The sequence below is a fragment of the Nycticebus coucang genome, chromosome 2, assembly GCF_027406575.1.
Source record: "Nycticebus coucang isolate mNycCou1 chromosome 2, mNycCou1.pri, whole genome shotgun sequence".
NCBI lineage: Eukaryota > Metazoa > Chordata > Mammalia > Primates > Lorisidae > Nycticebus > Nycticebus coucang.
Window position 1 is genome coordinate 40454440 of NC_069781.1, and position 20967 is coordinate 40475406.

General features: G+C 46.0%; 1 protein-coding gene across 4 annotated transcripts in view; it reads right to left on the reverse strand.

Annotated features, from left to right (window-relative positions):
• Window positions 1-20967, reverse strand: part of CCDC180 (coiled-coil domain containing 180) — a 62884-nt gene that overhangs the window by 14761 nt on the left and 27156 nt on the right. For all 4 annotated transcript variants that reach the window (XR_008375455.1, XM_053568246.1, XM_053568236.1 and 1 more), the window contains exons 16-28: window positions 19587-19626; window positions 18848-19452; window positions 17551-17777; window positions 13827-14002; window positions 12087-12267; window positions 10695-10841; window positions 7567-7711; window positions 7267-7383; window positions 5125-5223; window positions 3301-3414; window positions 1416-1588; window positions 1109-1164; window positions 918-996 (exon numbers count right to left, since the gene is read on the reverse strand). Coding sequence is in view for 3 of the 4 variants with exons in the window: in XM_053568246.1 (XP_053424221.1) it covers window positions 918-996; window positions 1109-1164; window positions 1416-1588; window positions 3301-3414; window positions 5125-5223; window positions 7267-7383; window positions 7567-7711; window positions 10695-10841; window positions 12087-12267; window positions 13827-14002; window positions 17551-17777; window positions 18848-19452; window positions 19587-19626 (2159 nt within the window). In the remaining variant the exon portion in view is untranslated. The remainder of the gene's footprint in view (window positions 1-917; window positions 997-1108; window positions 1165-1415; window positions 1589-3300; window positions 3415-5124; window positions 5224-7266; window positions 7384-7566; window positions 7712-10694; window positions 10842-12086; window positions 12268-13826; window positions 14003-17550; window positions 17778-18847; window positions 19453-19586; window positions 19627-20967) is intronic.

Below are 20967 nucleotides of genomic sequence, written 5' to 3' on the forward strand. Positions count from 1 at the left end.
ACTTTCCTAAGTTTTGTCTTCATTTCGAACTTGGGACTAGCCAGAGAAAGTCAAATATACCCATCTAACCCACTGCATAGGACGCCCTGCAGCTCCAGCTCCCTATGCCAGCAGCTGCCAGCCAGAGCACACCCAGAGAGGAAGGGGAATGCTTCCCATCCCCGGCCTGCCCTTGAGACTCTGCTGAAAGTCCTTGATGGTGGCCTACTCCCTACCATAGCCTTTGCTCTTCTCACTTGGCTGGCCTTTGCTTCTTTCCACATTGTGCCTGGGCTGTGTGCTCAAAAAAGACCTTCTGGAGGTAAAGGCAGAGCAGGGACTCCCTTCATTTTCTCAAAACCAGGAATTAAACCATGTCAATCAGGTTGACATGAAGATCCAGAAAGTCTGCTCTGTCATGTGACTTCTGTTATCCACCTTTCATAAAACCTACACGCAGGGGCTGGCGGTCTGAGCCTTGAGTCTTAATTGTCCTAATGAGCCTTAGTGGGCAGAGCACCAAGGCCCAGGACTTCCTTCTGTGGCTCTGTGACATCAGCCCAGGAAAGCCATCTGCTCCATGGCTCCAACTGTCCCTTTTTATAACCATGACCATGTGTGGGGGAAGTCCCAGGGCTGAAAGACACCAAACTGGGTCCAAATTCCCTGAGCATGTGGGGACCGGGCCAGGTGTGGAGGAGGCATCAAGCTGGATTCACACTCCAGCACCATCTCATTTAAGTGGTGTGGCTGGAGGCAAGGACATGTTTTTCAGGAGATAGGCCTACGTGAGCCTTGTCCCTCTGCAGAACGACCTCAGACCTCACTCTTAGAGTGAGCCCCTGAGACAGTCTGGGAAAGCCATGGGGTTGTCTCTGCCTTTGTTTGGGAGGACAGGCTGAAGCTGGGAAGGGCTCCCAGGCAGCCCTATGTCCTACCTAACTGCAGAAGTGGTGCTGCCACTGGGCATGGGCTTCCTCCCAGAGCTGTCCGGCCGACCCCGATGACGCTTCAGGCCTTTGTGTAACAAGAACCAGGATGAGAGTGAAGATAGAAGGTGAGGATGGACCACACAGCACCACCAGCTTCCCCACTGCTGCCCCCAGACCCCAGGCCTGCATGCCTCTACCTGTCTGGAATCGATCTTTGTCACTGTTCTGGGCTGGCCATTTTGAACTAGGATGTCTGAAATCAAAGAAAAGGATGTGAGCTTTTCCACAGTGACCAAGAAGACAGCTTAGGCCAGGCTTGGGGCAGCACCCAGTTAACCCTTAAACACCAGGGGAGTCTCATCATGGGTCCCATTTCAGGTGATAAACTGAGGCTCTGAGAAGGCAAGGGAAACCTTGTGTGTGGGGCCCCCAAGCTGGTCCCTGAAGGCTCAAGGCCATGGGCCATTGTGGCAGGGCCCCAGTGTGCATCCCAGGGCCACTCACTGCAGGATCTTCTTGACCACCTCCACAACTGGGTCTTCAGTCATGGGCTTCCCTATGCGGCTCGGCTGGGCAAAGGACTCAGGGGTGACCAGGTCTACCTTGCCTTCCTCTTCTTGTGCTTCTGAATATACCATGATGTCACTCTCCTCCTCCATGTCAGTTAAGATGGGGTCCTGCAGGCCAGAGAGGAGGGCTGAGCATGTGGGGACCAGGCCAGGTGCGGAGGAGGCATCAGGCTGGATTCACACTCCAGCACCATCTCATTTATGTGGTGTGGCTGGAGGCAAGGTGGCCACCCTCCTCCAGCCTCTTGTTGTCTTCTATTAGGTGGTAGAGGTCCTGTCTCCCTTAGACGGTCGTTCATTCATTTCTCTGTTCATTCATGCCTTTAAAAACAATTCCTGAGGGCTTGCTCTCCAGAAGTCTCTGCTTGTGTTCTGGGATCGTGGACCAAAAGGCCACCTACCCTCCCTGCGCTCATGGAGCTTGCAATCTCATCAGAAGAGAGAGGCATTTAACTTGCACTTCTACCAACAAATACTTGCTCAAAATTTGGACAAATGCTATGAAGGAAAAGTTCCAGCATCTTTTCTGTGACATTGACCTACAGATGTGCCCAGGTGGCATTTTTAACCAAAAGGACAAGGGAATGAATGAGTGCAGGCTAAGCAAGTGGCCAACTCCCTGCTAGGGGGACCTTAGAGAAAGGAGGGAATTTGTGGTCACAGTAAGAGCTTCATTAAGCCCTTTCCTGTTTCATTCTCAGTCTCCCTTCAGCAATGGCCTGTGAGCCCTTTGAGAAAGGTCCAGGCTGGGCCCACAGAGCCTCCGTCCTGCCACAGGCCTGCACCAACAGTGGCAGATGGATGCTTGGTGCTGTGTGTGGTGGGCAGAGGCCCCCGAGGAAGGAGGGCTAGTGAGAGCATGATGGTTAGAGCAGGGCCCAGCAGTGCTACATTTCTGGAGCATCAGCTCTCTGGCCCTGAAAGTGAGCTGGACATTGTTATGAGCAAAGTCCAGAATGAGGAATGGGCAGGGGTGAGGGTGATGCAGGCCCTGCTCTCTGCCTCACAATCTCAGAGCCAACAGCCTCCTACGTGGCCTGTGTGCTCCTGGGAAGTAAGTGGTGTTGTGTGGGCCAGGAGACTCCAAACAGGACCAGGGGGTGAGAGGCGGCTTTGGGGAAATGACATCTTTGGCAGGGTGAGAGAGCTGAAAAGGTGTGTAGGACAGGCTGTGGAGGCTGCCGCATGTATCCAGTTAAAGGGTTGGACTTTATCTGAGGGCGGGGGTGACATGGTCAGACTTCTGGCATTTGGTCTGGCTGCAGCTCAAGGAATAGACCACGGAGGATGTGCAAAGATACAGGCAGCTGGGTGGAAAAGAGGCAGGGGGCCTGGACAAGACGGCGGGGGTGGCATGGAGAGAAGCCAGTGGCTGCTCCAGGGTACAGGGGGGGTAGGAAGGGCTGAGAGGTGGGGCTGGCCTGAGAGCCAGCAGATGGGGTGAGTCAAGGGTGCTGGCAGTAGTACCAGGAGGTGCAGCTAAGTGGCCCACTGGGGACAAGGACCCAGATCTGACCCAGCTTGGTATTCTGTCTTTCCAAAGCATTTCAGCAGGCCTGATGTCCAGCAGAGGTAGGAGAACCCTCTTCCCTTAGGCTCTGTTTGCCTTGGTGGTCTCTGGGACCGATGCCCCCATCAGTGAAGGGTCTGCTGCCCCAGTGCAGCCGCCTAGGAGAGCCAGCCCCGTGTCCCATCCCCCTGGGCCTGATGTCCAGCAGAGGTAGGAGAACCCTCTTCCCTTAGGTTCTGTTTGCCTTGGTGGTCTCTGGGAAGCCAAGACAACAGCTCAACTCCCTCCCTGCAGCACCCTCGCTCCTTACAGTAAAATCCACTTGAGACACCATGTCCAGGCTGCAGTTGAGGTACTGAATCCTCTGGCTCAGTTTTTCTTTCCACATTCGGACAAAGGTGAGGAGTCCATCTGTGTGCGCCACCTAGTGAGGACATGGAGGAAGAAAGTCCCGAGGAAGCAGCCTGAGGGAGAGCAGGCAGGACCAGGGGCTGGTCTGGGCAGGTGGCCTCCTGACTCACAGGGAGGGCCCAGGGGGATGGGACACGGGGCTGGCTCTCCTAGGCGGCTGCACTGGGGCAGCAGACCCTTCACTGATGGGGGCATCGGAAGTTCTATACCTGATTCTATAGGTTCAACTCCAGGCAAATGACTTGAACTTCCTCAACTCTGTCTTCCCATCTATAAGATGGGGACACCGAATACTCCCTAGGCTGTCATCTGGCTCTAGCATTCTATGTTTAGAAGGAAACATTTGGTCCCGGTGGTGAGGGCGTGTAGGAGAGTCCAGGAGGCCAATCTGGCTATCCCCAAGACCAGATGTAACATGTACCCACCCCTTGGAGCAGCACCCTGCAGGTGTGCAGAGATGCAGCCGTGAGGGTCTTCTCCCTGGTCACATTAGTGAGGCATTGCTATTGTTGCAGACTGTCAAGCCAGCCCCCTTCAGCAGCACAGAAATGCCTGCCTGTACAACCACACTCACCTGCCCCTCACCTGGCCAGGGGGAGTCACTGGCAGTGGCTCTACACCCTGACAGGAGAGCGCAGTGGATGGGAGGGAATATGAGACTAAATGTTTCCACTGCTCGCTGCTCGGGAGAGGCAGAGCCTGCCCTCAGAGGCCTGTTGCAGCATCCCCGCAGATTAACCTCATTTTTCCCCTGTTCCCCAGTGGGTGGGCTCAGAAGCAAGACTAGGGAAGCCTTTCCTCTGCACTGCAGTGCAAGTAATCTCAGAGGATGTGAGAAACATGTGATGAATGTACGGGACAGGGTTTAGAGTCTGCAAGGAGAACAGCGGGAAGGACGTTTATTCTGCTGTCTATGTTTTGTGGATGTTTGAGCTTTTCTCAAAAATTATGCAATATTATACAAGAAAAAAAAACAATAAAGAAAAACAAATGTCCTCTCAGTGGTGACAAAAGAACCATAACTCAGCATCTCTGAAATAGAAAAGACAGAGAATGGTGAGGAAGAAGCTTCCCACTTCAGAACCATCAGGCTGGGGCTTCTGGTCCTGGGAGCACCTGGCTGAACTGTTACGGAAGAGGAATCTTGGTGTGGCCTGGGCACATGTGCAATGGGGCACAAAGATGTGCACTTGTGGCAGAAAAACAAGCACAAAGACACCCAGAGATCTGCTCTGCAGGTCAGGGTCTGGCAGGCACCTAGAACCACATCCCTTTCAAACTCTGATCCAATTCTGACTTTTCACAGTTTAGACAGAGAACATCAGTTTAGGTGCTGGGATCAAAAGAAACAAGTGAAAAGTCAAACAAAAGCGGTCATTGAGAGGGCAGGGCTCTGCTTCTGTTGTGTGTCGTGCTGAGTTCTCATTTCAACAAGGGATGCCTGGTGACATCCTAGGGGCAGCGAAGTCAGAGGAAGCCAGACCCAGGCCCCCACCACTGGACTACACACGCCTGCCTGGGAGGCGGTAGGTGGGGGACAGTAGCCGGTCTCTCCCCTCTTCCTTTTTTCATTCCTTTGAATAAAACAGGAGCTGAGCAGGAAGGGTCAGAGACACCCCTGGTGCTGGATAAAGCCTGTACGCACATGCAAGTTCATTTCAAGTTCATGGTTCTAGCAAGACACGTCTTTATTATTCACATGCAGACACTACTGAGCACTTACTGTTTTGTCACTCTTTGGGTCTCGACAAATTTCTATCTTTTGCTGAAGCTGTTCCAGAAAAGAATTTAATTGATCTGTTTGCGAATTGGATTTTGCCACCTAGAAAACCAGAAGTCCTGAGATTTTCTTCCTAGGATACATATTGTGATCAGGAAAATGTTCAGCAAAACATATTATCTAAGAAATTGATTACATACTGAAACCAAGAAAAAAGTGCAGTTTTACTATAAACTAGACCAATACTAATTTAAAAGATATTTTTTCTATCAAATAAATAGATAATATCTAAAGAAAATTGGCACTCCTGAGTGTGATGAGGGAGCTGGGGGAAAGATGGACTCCTGCTCTAACAATGCAGTGCCAAGTCTGTGAAATCTAGCTAGAAAGCATTAAGAGCCTTTGAAAGTTCATGTTCAGATCCAGGATTCTGGCTCTCAAGACACCCCCAAGCAGGGACATTTCTCACGGTATCATAAGAAGAAGTGACATCCACCCAAATGTTCCTCCAAAAAAGAATGCTCAGATAAAAACCACAACACATCCATGATAGGGAAGCCATCAAAACAGTGTTTTTGAAGAATCCTTAAAGATTATACAGCTTATAAAATTGTATAAATAGCAGAGGCCAATTTTGGTATATCTCCATCTTTTCATGGGTAGAAGAAAGCTTAAAGAAAAATCAAAATGTTTAACTGGAGTTATGAGTATGTGGTAGAATTATTATTTACTTTTTGTATTTGTCCAAAATTTTCAATATTGCCCATGATGGAAATATCTTTTGCTTATCATAGGTGTCATATATTAAAAAATTCAGCCCCTGTACACTGTAAACTGTCTCCAAATATCAGCTCAGAGCAAGTCTGTACCAGCACCAGCTGGAGGCCCACTAGGAATACGCTCCTTAAACAAGGGCAGGTGACATGCCTGGAACCCTGGGCTTTGGTCCCAGCAGCTGCCTATCCTTCACTTCTAGAATGGCCAGAGGCTCTTCTGGGGATCTCATCACACATGTCTTTACTGAAGACACCAGGGACTAGGTCAAAAGCTTAGCAAGCATTAGCTCATTTATTGGTGTTGGGATCTTATGAGTTGCTTTTATGATTCCCCTTTCACAGAAGAGTGAATTAAGTGCTTCCTGGGACAGGAGGCAGGAGACTAGGACCTCAGAGCCTGAGACCCTTCTTTTATTGGAATGCACTTGCCACTTCAGGTCTGCCATCCTCAGTTCAGCTTGTCCTGGCTCCAGTGGGTCCTCAAACCCTGTTTCCTGAATTACACGAATCTGTGTTGATAAGGTAGGCCCTTCACTTCCAGGACTCACTTCTCTAAGTCCTACCTACCCACCGCCACTCAACTCTGGGATCAGAATGTGTCCCTGCTGGCACTTTGTCCAGGTGTCCGGTCCTCTACTCCTTTCACCACACCCTCGCACCTCTGCCTCATTCCTACTCACTGCCAGCCCTTTTGCAGCCAGTAGCCAGGGCCCCCCTCAAATGCAGCCCTGAGCACCCAAGCCCCATGGGAGTGTTTTCAGCCTCAGAGCTGCCCACCCCCTCTCCCCTCCTCACACACTCTCCCCAGGAGGTTTTCTGGACATCTCCAGAACACACTGCTCCCCTCCTTCCTGCCTGGCTGTCTCCTGATTCTCCCTCAATCCTGAGAAGCTTTGCCTTCCCAGCCAAGGTTAAATCCTCTTCTCTCTGCTCCCTCATGCCCCGCACAGCCCTCTTCCCATCTTGTCACACAGGTAGCCTGTTCATGGTCAAGGCCATAATCTCTGGTGTCAATCAGACTTGGGTTCACATTTTGGCTGCACCCATTAAGAGCTTTGTTTTCCTTCCTAAGTCACTGAATTCCTCTCTGCCTCAGTTTCTTTATCTCTAAAATGAGAATTAAAAACAGTACTTGCCTCCTACAGTTCTTAGGGGGACTAACACAGCTAATAAAAATAAGTTGGTCAGCTAGGTGCATGGTGCACAGCAACTCGGCGAATGTCGGTGGCTATAAAGATTTAATTTGTCTTTCCTGCTAGAGAGCGAGACCCATAGGCAGAGGCCGCACTGGCCTCCCAGCACCCGGATGGCACCTGGTGTGCAGCTGTGTGTGATAAATATCCCTGGATGAAGAATGAATCTGTCCTACCTGGCACTTGATGTTCACCTGCAGATTGGTCAGCAACCGCTGGATTTTCTCTATGAAAATAAGGTCCGCAGACAAGTTATGGAATTTACTTTCAAATTTGTTGATGACATCATTGGCCTGTATGGAAAGATAAAGAGTCAAGAAGGGGGACTTGAACTGGAATTCTAGGACTTTGGAAGAGGAGGGGGACAGGGCAACTAGAAGTTGGACAGGGAGCTTGGCCCCCCCTTCCGTGGGAATTGATCGACACTCTGTCACCAGGTCTGGAGCCTGGCAGGAGGGCAGGCTGGGCTCCCTGACCTGGTCCAGGTACTCATTCTCCATCTTCTCCATATAGAGCATGATTAAGCTTTCAACAAACTCTATCCGAGCAGCTTCCTTCTCTAGGCGACGACACAGTGAGTTAATCTCTTCAGGAGAAAAGTTGCCTCCCTCAGAAAACAATCTGAAAATAATTGGGGAGAAGTAAAATTCATTGGACCTAAAAGCTCCCGCCCATCCCAAATGTTGTAAGACACTTTCAATCTAGGCCTCAGATGCAAAGCACAAGATGTTGAGAAATGAATGTAGGTTGCTCAAGCAGAGGAGCAGGGATTTGTTAGGCGGTGCAGAGTTTCCACCTGGGCCAGTTTGTCCCATTGGATACACCAATGGACCCAACTGAAACGAACAGAGTTTTAGATAAAATTAAAAATGAAGTTAGTTTTCTTGGAGCTGTGTAAAGGAAGAAATTCCAGATGAATATGAGACTAGTAGAAGGGTTCCTTGGAATGTAGGGGGGTGCCAAAGCTGGCTTTGTCCTGGACACTGCTTCAGCCTTGATGACTGCACAGGTGAGAGGACAGCCTCAAGCTGGACCCAGAGGACAGCACGTGCTGTAAGAGATTGAGAAAGGAACTCCGCCAAACTCCAGCCTGTCTACATCCCAGGGCCGGGAGGAGAGAAAGGTCTCTCTCCCCTGAGGTCCATAACACAAATTGGACTTCATACACATTTATGAACTGAATTCATATTCTCTGGAGTGATCCAAAAAATCTCAAGCAGAGAATTCTAATTGGTCCTGGGGAGGTAGTGCCCTTCAGCTACCCAGTAGAAACAAATAAGGATTTTCTCCGAAGGAACCCAGTGTCTGTCCAAGTCTCAAAGAATGCCTCAGATAAAATCCAAGGAAAATGAGTGACTGACGGGGGGGGAAAGAAACCCCACAAGGAAACAAGAGGTAAGATATCATGAATAAGAACCGGTAAAACAAAACAGAACAGAAACAGATCTTCCACGAAGACCTTAGATATTAGAATTATCAGGCATAGATCACACAATAATTAGGTTTAAGATGCTTAAAGAAATAAAAGGTAAACTTGAAGATATGAGCAAGAAATTTTGAAACAGAATCAAATATAACTCTAAGTCGAAACTGTAATAATTACTATTACAAACTCAATAAATAGATTTCCCAGGAGATTCATCATAATTACCGAGTGAATAAATGACTAGGAAGGACAACACGAAGAAATTAGCTAGAATGAAACTAAAATATTTGAGAGTGACACAGAGATACGCAAGTAGAGGTGCCACACTTACTAGTTCTAGTTGTCACTACCTTCCAAATTTCCTTTAAAAAAATACGATTTTATAATCATAAAAATCTCAATAATATTTAAAACAAATGTAAGCTTTGCAGACACCAACATAGAAGGTGTCCACTGTTGGGGCTCAGAAAATAACCTCTTTGGACTTCAACTTGAGAGAACTTGGGGAGCAGCGAATGCAGAGAAAGTTTTTCTCTGGAGTTCCCCTCTCTACCTGAAGGCAGGGTCCTCTAGAAGACATTTGCTTGTGAATCCCCTCCCCAACCAGGGCAAATGATGCACATTGCAGGAAGGAAGACTAGAGTTGATGCCCACCCAGAGCCCAGGCAAACTTTGTTCCTAGCTATTATCTGTTCTTCGGATCCATTTGTCTCTCCTAAAAATCATTTACTCTTTTTCTAAAATTGCCTACATCCCCCCTTCCTTGACCTCTATTAGAGGATATTTAAGTTTCAACCATCTGGCCCTTCTCTGAATTTCATTCTTCACGTGACTCCCATGCACTTGCACGTTAATGAATTTGGATGCCTTTTCTCCTATTAATCTATTTCTTATAGACTCAAATTATCAAAATTTCATGGACTGGAATGAAAGTTTCTTTAGCTCCTACTCCACAATGATTTAATGGTAGCAGGGAGAATTTTGATCAGTATGCATACTAGAATTCCATTTTTGTAAAAAACTAACAATTTTTGCTCATGTACGCCCTAAGTACAGGCATATAAAAAAATATATTTTTGAGGGCTTCCACTTTTTACTTTATATACATCTGTGTTTGATTATCTTATAATGAGTAAAAGATCTGTGATTTTTAAAATAATGTAAGTTTTTAAAAAATATACACAGGGCAGTGCCCGAAGCTTAGTCGGTAGGGCACCAGCTACATACACTGAGCCTGCAGGGTTCGAACCAAGCCCAGGCCAGCTAAAACAACAATCACAACTGCAACAAAAAAATAGCTGGGCATTGTGGCGAGTGCCTGTAGTCCTAGCTACTTGGGAGGCTGAGGCGAAAGAATCACTTAAGTCTGAGAGTTTGAGGTTGCTGTGAACTGTGACGCCGCAGCATTCTACCCAGGGTGACAGTTTGAGACTCTGTCTCAAAAAAAAAAAAAAATATATATATATATACACACACACACACACACACACACACACAGCTTTCCACAAGTGTTGAAGACTAAATCTAGAATTACTTTCATTTAGGTTTGAGTTAAAATCTCGGGGGTGGGGAAGGGGAAAGAATAGCCATTAAACACATAGAAAGATGTTCAACATCATTAACCAGGGAAATGCAAATCAAACCCCCAACACAATCCCCCACATACCCACTAAGATGGCTGTTACTAAAAAAAGTCAGGAAATAACAAGGATTGATAAGGACGTGGAGAAATTGGAAGCCTTGGCCTTTGCTGATGAGAATGCAAAATGATGCAGCTACTATGGAAATAGTCCAATGATTCCGCTACAAACGTAGAATTACTTATAATCTAGACATTCCACTTCTGGGACTATCCCTACAAGAATTGAAATCAGGGCCACGAACAGGTATTTGTACAGAGCAGTCTGGGCTGGGGGGAGGAGAAATGGGGAGTTTGTGCTGGCTGGTAAGGAGTTTTAGGTGTGAAGATGAGAAAGTTCAGGAGACGGACGGTGGTGATGGCAGCACAACAATGACAATGTACTTAATGCCACTGAACTGTATACCTAAAAAATGGTTAAAACAGTAAATTCTGTGTTATGTATATTTTTTCAAAATAAAAAAATTGAGAAAGAAACAAGACCACGTCCCAATGAAGAAACCTGGTGGCCTGAAGAGGCCCTGGACACTGGCTCCCACCTGCAGTTTTTGACAAACTCGATGTTTGTGCAGCGGACTTTGCCCAAACTCTCTTCCAAGTACTGCCGGAAGCTGCGTAGGGATACCTGGGTGACATCGACGTAGCTAAGCAGCTCATGGTGCAGTGCGCTGGTGAGAATGACCAGCCTGTGGGACACAGAGGAGGTACAGGACAGTGATGGTGATCACCCTGGGAACATGGGAGAGGCAGGGGGTGATGGTGGCCAGCTGGGGGACATGGGAAGGGTAGGTGATGATGGTGACCAGCCTGGCTGGGGACATGGGAGTGATAAACAGTGATGGTGGCCACGCTAGGGACAGGGAGTGATAGACAGTGATGGTGGCCAGGCTAGGGACATGGGAGAGGCAGGAGGTGATAGTGGCCGGCCTGGGGACATGGGGGGGCATGCGGTGATGATGTCAAGCTGGGGACATGAGAGGGCATGTGGTGATGGTGGTAACCAGCCTGGGGAGAACAGGTTGTGATGGTGATTAGCCTGGGAGAACAGAAGAGGCAGGTCACTGGCAAGTGACCAGCCTGGAGGGCTTATGAGGGTGAACGATGACCTGGGCCCAGGATGACATCCTGAGAAGCTATTTGAGCTCCACCAACCATACCCAGATGTGGGGCTACCAGAACCACAATCCAACTTCTTGTGTAGCAAAGGGGGTAGTATAAGAAAGTCCAAAGTTCCAGTATGTGCAGGACACATCGTGTCACACTGGGTGTGCTGGTCAGAGGGCATCCCTCTCTTCTCTCGGACCCCTGTTACCAAATTGCTAAAAGAAATCCCAGGCCCTACTTGATCTTCATCCTCCCTCCAGCAGGCTGTAGAGAGCCAAGCAATGTGGCACCTGCCCCTCATACTCTCAGAAGACTGCCCGAGAGTTTCCTCTTTCCAACCAAGTCCACCACAACCAGTTGCCTCCCGTGTGCCTGGCGGCTGTGCAGACACCTGCCAGCTCCCTCCCTGTGGCCATCTGAGGCCTCCATCTCATGGCTCTGAATGGCCTCTCTGTAGCCCCTTGACCTGCCCTGAGCACACCCTACTAACCCTGGGCTTAGATAGAGCTCCGTCCCTGATTAGGGAACTTGGTCAAAGGCCACCTCCTACAGGAAGCCTGTCCAGATTTCCCTGAGGGGAAGTTGTCTTTCCCACCATTGATATTCAGGGCACTTGGCTGGCCCGTTGCACACGGACTATGCACAAGTTCCCTTTGCTCTCTCTGTTCACTGCCACCCTCCCACCCAGATGTTTCATAGAGTTTAACTCTGACTCTCCTGAAGAGGTTAACTCAAAACAGGAGCTCTCTGTTCCTTTGCCTACAGGGAAGGATGGCTCCTTTCAGTGTAGAGTGTGAGGGTGGGATGGAGACTCCAGGGCCCCTTACTTCTGGCTCTTGGTGGCATTCAAGAAGTTGTGCTCCATGTCGTAAATCTTGTGGCGGAAGTTTTTGCTCCTCGCGTTTTGCTCTTCTTGGAACTGGCAGAACATCAGCCTCTCCTTCTTCAGGGTCTCAATCACACCGCCACAGTGGCTGTCCAACCGCTCTTGATGAAGCAACAGTTCAGCTGGAAAACAGTGAGGTAGTCTGGGACCCCATTTGCATCAGCACCTTCCCTTCCTGAAACCATGTCTGCCCGCAGCCCCTCCTTAGCCAGAGCTGCAGAACAGGGATAGCTCAAGAGAGGGCCCCTTGTCCTGTGCCTGGTTCCCTCACCAGGGCTTGAGCTAGGAATGGGCTCTGACTTCAGAGAGGCCAGTCTGGGCCAGGCTGTCTCCCTGCTAGTGAAGATTCCCTGCCTGAAGCTGAGAGAACAAAGGCAGGGAGGCAGAGAGTCTGGGGAGCAACCTGGCAGCAGGTAGGATGGGTGGGGGTGCTGGGGAGGGCTGAGATTTGGTTGAGAGGGTTGGGTGATAACAGCAAGCATGATGCCAAGCAGTCTGGCTTTGCCCCTTGGCATCAGGGGATATTTAGCTTCAGTGAGCCTGGACTCCAGTTGGCTTCCAAGGTGGAGCAGAAGGAACAAGGACTGGGCTGCCAGAGCCCCATCACAAGCCTTTACTGCAAGCAGAGAGCCCTGCCCCTGCCCATTTGGCCTCCTGTTGTCTAAAGTGGTGGGAGTGCTGTAGTCCCAGCTCTGCCAAAAAGGAATGGTGTGACATAGGAACTTCATTTCTCTGGTCTCAGTTTCTATGCTGTATGTAGGGCCAGGGAGCCTGGGAAGGAGGCATGTGTGATCTTTTTTATTCCTCCCAGTGCATTTAGTGCACACATTTTCCTGATAAGGACAGCGAGGTTCCATTTGCCAAGCAAGTTGCCAAGGCAGCAAGCAATGGGACTCAAGGCCAGTCATCTTCTTACACACCTCTCCCTGCTCCAGGCAGCAGGAGTTTGCATGGATTTCTGCAGGGACACTCTGCTAGCTCTGCAGGGCTAGGATACAGCTTGGAGTGTGATTTGTGTGGAGACTCAACAGGGATTATTGAAGGATCCTACTAAAATGTCCCCCCTGACACCATTAATAGAGCCCAACACCTAAGAGAGAAAGAAATGTCTGTTTTTTTAAGTATGATAAGTGAGTAGGCGGAGATAATGGCTACCACTTTGGGAGGCTGTATCTTGTGCCAGGGGCTCATGCCATTTCAGGAGTTTTCATTACTACCATCTTCTGCATGTGAAGAAGGGGTCAGGGAGGTCAGATAACCCACCCAGAGATGTACAGGCAGAGGGCTCTGATCCCAGCGCTGCAGGCTTGCCTGTATAGCATCCACCTTGCAGGTGTGTCTCTGATAGGGATGTGAACAGATCTGAGCTAAACCAGCACAAGACTCTTCATTTCTGAATCCAACACACTCTTTCAAAAAAAAAAAAAAAAAGGAAAAGGAAACAGTCTCAAATGAAGATTCAGAGGACTACCTTTCTCTGCAAGCCTGGGAGGTGTGAGCCCTCATGCACACCTTCCTTCTCCACACAAATCACACTCCAAGCTGTATCCTAGCCCTGAGAGCTAGCAGGCTAAATGTTGCAAGGTGCAAAGCAGGGCAGCTGGTGAGCACACAGCCATGGAAGAACAGAAGCTGAGGAGGGGTCTGCAGGAGGGCAGGCCTTCCCTAGCAGGGTCTGTACCTGCCCTGACGTTGTGGATGTCCCTTTCAATGTTCTGGGCTCTTGGCTGGTGCAGGTGCAGGCGCAGCTCCAGTTCTGAATCCAGCTCATCAATCTTCGTGGCCACAATGATCTGTGCTTTGAGGGTACATTGGTCAAACCACTTCTCCATGTGTTCAAAAAAGCCAGCTCGAAGTCTGAGAGAGAGACCAGCCAGGGTCAGCCCTGCCAGCAAGCATGTCCTGTGAGAGGTCTTTCCATATCGAGACACTTTCACTCCTTCTTCCCTATTTTATTTCCCAACTGAAATGTATTTCATTGTGTGGATGAACCCTCATTCATTTAACCATACCACTGCTAAGGACACTGGATGGCTTCCAACTTTTTGCTCTTACAAAGAAAGCTGCAATGAATAACCTTGCCCATATTTATCCACTTCTATTGGATAAATGCCTCTGAACTGGAACTGTTGAATCAAAGGTTAAAATTCATTTGTGGTTTGGGCAGATAGGGCCACACTGTTTCCATTGGAAGGCAGCCTATACCCTCATCAGCAATGAAAAATAGTTCTTGTTTTGCCATAGCCTCAGAGTGTATTATCAAACTTTTGAGTTTGACAGTTTTGTCACATTATGAGCATATTTGCATGTATTTAAGACTATTTCATTTCTTTTTCTGGGTACTATCCATTAATGTCTCTGTTCGGTTCTCTATTGTGTATAGCTGCTCTTTTAAAAATTAGTTTCTTGGAGCTCTTAATATATTTTGGAAATGAGATTCATTGACTTTGATTTGATTTGCAAACATGGATTCCCAGATTATCATTTCTTCCTCTTTAAAGGTTATAGAGCTTTCCTGGCCATGTATTGTTAAGATGTCACTTCTCCCGGAATTAATCTATAGATTCAATAAAATAACAAGAGAAAAATCCCAACAGATGTCTTCTTATGGAAACTGAATGAACTGATTCCAAAATTTATGTGGAAATACAGTAATAGTGAAGATAATCGTGAAGAAGATTGAAGTTGGAGGAGTTACATTACCAGATATTAAGACTTACAATAAAGCTATTATAATCAACCAGTGTAAGGTAGCTGTGCAAGGAGAGACACACAGAGGAATAGAAAAGATGTATGGCTGAGCAGTGAGGGCAGGCAGAGTCTTCTTGGTAAATGGCCAAGATCAATTTGTTCTCCATATGGGAAAGAAAGGAATCTTGACTCTTATTCACACTATAAACAAAAATCAATTCCAGGTATATTTTAGATGTTAATATGGAAGTTTTAAAAAAAGAACAGTTTTAGTACATAACAGAGAATATTTTCACGACCTTGAGCAGGCAAAAAATTCTCGGATAGAACACAAAATAAACTAGCCCTAATGAAAAAAACTGGCAAATTGAACCTTATTAAAAATAAAAACTTCTATTCATTGAAGGATATTTTGAGTAAAATCAGCCAACACAGAGAGATGAACATTTGCCATATATTTATCAGATAAAAGCCTCATATGGGATAAGTAACTAACCCTCATAAATTAATAAGAAGAAAGACAATCCACCAAAAAAACAAAAAAGCCAAAAGATTTCACTAAGCACTTCACAAAAAACCAAATTGCCAGCAGGCATATGAAAAGGTATACAACATTGTTATTCATCAGGAAAATGTGAATTAAAAACACAATGAGGTATGACTATAATTACAGTGGAATGGACCATTGACGATAGCAACTGTTGTTGAGATTGTGGAGCAACTGGAATGCTCATACACTGTTGTAAACTGTAAAACTGTTAAAACCACTTTTGGAAACTATTTGGTAGTATCTTTTAGCTATATCTCTTGAAGATGGACACACTTATGATTCAACAATTCCACTCTTAGTTATATAGATGAGAGAAATGTATACATATGTTCACCAGAGGACTTGTGCAATGTTCAGAGCAGCATTATTGTTATATCCCCAAATTGGAAGAGACCCAAATGTGCATCAGTAGAATGGATAAATAAAATGGATCATATTTTTTTTATCACAAGATACTATACAGAAATAAAAAGTGACCTCTAGCCACATTAAGGAATATACAGGGTGGCCATGAAGTTTGTGTGCAATTTTAAACAGTTTAATAGAAAAGAAGCTTACTATTTTAAATCACATGTGAACTTTATGGCCACCTTGTATATGTCTTACAAATGAAAGAGTGAGTTCTGTATGATTTCATTTAAATAAAGTTCAAAAGTAAGTGAAATGAACTTAGAAGTCATATTTGTTATCCCTGGGGAAGAGAGAATAATGATGTGGGATGGGTACACAAGGTGGGTTCCTGGGGGTTAGTAATGGTTTTATTTTATACGGGAAATATAACAAACAAATAGAATTAATGGATAATTCATTGAGATTTTCATACTTTATGAATGCTTGTTATCCTTCAATATTCAAATCCAATCAGTTGGACAGAAATTTTCCTTCTGGTGATTCACAAGGTTAGATAACAAGGCACAGAGGTTGGTGCAAGATTCTGGAATTACAGGGTCTACATCAATGTCTTTCAACCTTCTTTATCTCACAGCACACTTGAACCTACAGTTAAACTTTCATGGCATACTTAAATTATGTTGACCACAAAAAAAGAGTAAAAAAAATACATACTTACTTTGCTTTGAACTTCTTTTGAAAATAATTTAATTAATGATCTTTAAAAAATTTTTGCAGCACACCTAAGATCCTCTCATGACATACCACTGTGCTGTGGCACACGGGTTGAAAATCACTGGTCTAGAGTCTTATCTTGGATCTAACCACTACCTATCTTGGAAATCTTGGCTAAATGACTAACTCTCTGAGCTTCAGTTTCTTCATCTATGATGTGAAGTTAATTATGGTACCTCTCACAGTTACTGAAGAGATTAAATACTCTCAATAAATAAGAGCTCAGCTCTTGTGGTGGTTCTTCTTGGTCTTTGTCTTATGGGCTAAGGGAGGACAGATGAGGAAGAAGGATGATATCCTCGGTGAGGTTATGCCAAGGTGCAGGGCAAAGAGCTCAGAGGCCTGACTGTGCTTCTTCCACTTCCTGTCTTTGGCATCCTGCCCATGGGTGAACATGGGAAGTGGACTAGCCAGGTGATATGTAACTACTTAGTCCTACTTATGACATTGTAGAGGCAGGAGAGCAATGGAAATGCCATTAAAAGCCAACTGCAAATGTTCGTGTTTGGTCCAAACTCTAACGCAAAAGCCCAGAAACTTGGGAGTTAGGGGAGATAAATTTTCAGTGTTAGGATTATGGGTCATTTTTCTATTCGTCATTGTTATTTTCTATTTTCTGGAATAAATGTGTCACATAGTACATAGTTAGTGTGAAATATCACACATGATACATTCATACCTATAGTCTATACCTATAGAATTTTTTTTTTTTTTAAAGAAAAGAAACCACTAAGATTTCATGTGTTAGGAACTAGAACCCAAAAGCCTCTGGCAGAGATATGTATGAGGCCCAAGCCAATAGAGCATCCAGGAAGGGGCACAGGGGGTCACTCTCACAGAAGATATTTTTGACTGCAAATAATTCCTGGACATTTGCTATTTTTCATTGTATTTCTCATCCCTACCCTCCCTCAGTTACCTATTTAATATATTTTTTCCCTTTTTCCAGCTAAAACTAATCCAATCTTTTCTTACAAAATTTCACCTTGTTCATAAACCTCAGAATGACAGAATGAGAATAAACTAGTTTTCTACTCACTGTTTCTTAATTTCTAAAATGAGTTTGGATGGAATTATTGCTTGTTCTATGAAGTTGGCACTGGAAGTGTTTTTGATGAGCAAGACTGAGAAGTTGGTGGGGGGCTTCCCGCTAAGCTCTTCTTTTTCCAGGGACACGAAGACAAAATACGTGTTTCCACCAGAGGTTTGGAAGAACTCCATGTCCTCATAGTATATCTCCTCTAGACTCTCTTCATTGTCTTCATCCTAAGCAGGTAAGGAGACTTTAGACTTGATATCACTAAATGGACTTGGGGATGTCAACTACACATTCCTTGATATCAGAGGTTATAAACCTGTGGGCCAAATTTTGCCTCTCTATATGTATTTTTGCCCACATAGTGCTTTTAAAATTAGGAAGTTCTACATAAAAATCCGAGTTTCTGATTTCTCTTAAAATATCAGAAAGTATGATGATTTTGAGCCTTCATTCCCATGTGGTATCTCTGGCTGGGGCTGAGTAATGACAATACAGTTTTCATCACGTCATTATTTTATACTTGGTCTCCAGCCCTCTTTTCTATCATATACCTGTGGGCGTTTGATTTGGGGATTCCTGCTTAAAAAGAAGTCTCATTTGCCAATTCTTCCACAGCAATGTAAGAAATCAGTCATTTGCACTTATACAATTATGGGATTCATTTTTTTGTTCTACAAATTTGAATGTGTTTTTGAGGATATATTAACATGAGAGTCACTTCCCTGCACTCAAAGGAGAACTCTTTCGGACAGCTTAAATACGGATCTTTTCAAAATAGGAAGAGATAAGAAATAAATGGGCTTGGATGAAGCAGGCAAGGCTAAGTTGATCCATTCAATAAAGGGGAGCTAAGAAAGAGAAAGAACAAAGGAAAGATGAGAAAGCCACAGAGTGGTGAGGGGTGACACCAGAGTAGGCTACAGCATCATGAGGAGAGGAAGGTGGGTTTTGAAAGGCATTGCTGCCTATAATGCTAGCGCTTTGGTAGGTCAAGGCTTGAGCCTGGGAGTTTAAAGCTGCAATGAGCTATGATGATGATAATGCCACTGCACTCTAGCCTGGGCAACAGAGTGAGACCCTATCTCAAAAATAAATAAATAAATAAGAGCATTGCTGTGAACAAAGAATTGGATCCCTGTGCGCAGAAATAAAAACATATGAATACTTCTGTAATTCATTACATGGACCTCTAAGGAGACTGGTCCATTGGGAGCTCCAGCTTATATTAGGGAGTCCCATAGAATGAACATAGCAAACTTTCCCCACCCACCGATAAACTCTCTTGTTGCTCTTTTACCTCCTCCTCCTTCTGCTGGTCCTCCTCCTCTTCCTCCTTCTCTTCCCTCTTCTCTTCCTCCTCCTCCTCCTCTTCTTCCTCCTCTTCCTCATCCTTGTCCTCCTCATCCTTCTCCTCATCCTTCTCCTCTTCCTCATCCTTGTCCTCCTCATCCTTCTCCTCATCCTTCTCCTCTTCCTCATCCCTCTCCTCCTCGTCATCCTTCTCCTCTTCCCCCCTCTCCTCTTCATCTTTTTCCTCTTCCTCCTTCTCCTCCTTGTCTGCCTCCTCCTCCTCCTTCTCTCCTTGAACCATCACTTTTTCCTGGTTCAGAGATGATTTCAAAGAGCTCTCTATTTCAACCTGCATTTCATCCGATCCTTGAATAGAGCCCCGTTTAGACTCATCCATCTCATCACTCAGTGCAGACTTTTCCTGCTGGCTCAGGACCTCTTTAGTCATGGAGGACGCTGATTCTTGATCTTTTTCTTCTGTCCTTTCTTCTGCTGACCTGGCATAAGTTGTCCCTCTGCTTATGCTTTCCTCGCTTTTGCTTACTTCCACTTTAGTCTTTGGCATTTTCTTCGGTCTTCTAATTGTCTTCTGGAATTTCTTTTCATGTGTTTCTGTTGATAACCCACCAAAGCACAGGGAGAGACGATTTACCAACATTGCCTGAATTGGGCCTCCCCAACCCACAAATGTTATGTACAGAGCAGTGAAGTCAGGGAGAATCGTACTTGAATTGTGAAAGTGTTACCTGGTTCCCTGAATTTTAAAATGACTTCTCCAGCCAAGTTCTGCAAGGAAAAACCATGAGTCATTAAAGGACCAGCACTGCCTTTACAAAGGACCACTTTTTTCCCCTTTCTTTCTTTTTTATTGTTGGGGAATCATTTGGGATACAAAGAACCAGGTTACATTGCTTGCATTTGTTAGGTAAAGTCCGTCTTCTAATTGTATCCTGTCCCCAAGAATTGTGTCACACACGGTGACCCTCCCACCCCCTCACAGAGAGCCACTTCTAAAGATGCTAAAGGCATCTCTTTTCTTTTCAGTAAAAGAACCCACCCTTCCCCTCAATATCTGATGCAAGCCTTGGCCAACTTAGTTCATAGCAGTACTCTGGGTGTTCCCACACCAGGAAACCAGTTTTCCTTAATTCCATGCAGGCTAGCAAACCATTACAGCACGCATGGGAAGTAATGGAATAAAAGCTCATTCTGACATTTTCTTGGTAGTAATCTGGAGCAAAGGGGGAAAAAAATAGATAAATTGAGGGATGCAAACAACGGGCAGAAATCTGCTGCATTTGTGCTAGATTGGAACAGACAGAAAGAAATGACTCGCAAAATTCTGGCAACCCCCTTGATAACTCCTCAAATTCCCTGCTTGGGTAACAGTGTTATGGGTAACAGTGAAGGCTGTGGGGCTTGCAGGTCTGGATTTGAATTCCAGCTCCTTACACTGAGTGATCTTGGGCAAGTCATTTAAACCTTATGGGGCTCAGTGTCACCTCCATGACCTCCAATGAAATAGAGGTCATAACAGTATTCACACCTTTAACCCAGGTGACCAGAGTGATCTCAGAGGGTGGACAATGAGCTCATCTTCCAACAGCCTAAGTGTCTACCTCAACCCCGGTGTCAGAGGGAGCATTTATTTATAATCTCAACAGGAATCCCTTCAGAGGGCAGAGATTCTCTGGGAAAGAGCCAGGTATCCCGGACCAGGATTCTGGCCATATATGAGGAAAAAGAGCCAAACTCTAGGGGATTCAAACCAGGACACTCCATGTATTCATGCATTTACCCAGAGAGCCATTTGTTGTGTCTGCATTATATGCAAGACCCTGGGCTAAGGGGGACCAAAGTGAACAAAAATCAATAAGGCACACTTGCCCTTCAGGAAACACATTCTAGCTGGGTGCTCTGAACTCGTGTATTTGACAACAACTGAGTACCCAAAACTACTTAGAGATCAGAGAGGTGGCAGGGGATGAGGAAGGTGAGCTGAGGGGTGAGGCTGAGTGAGCAGGATCCTGTCCTGGTAGTGGACCAGAAGGATGGATGAGGTTAGGACATGTGGAGACTGAGGGGTCCCAGCAGAGACGGCAGCATGAGGAGAGCTAGGTGGCAGAG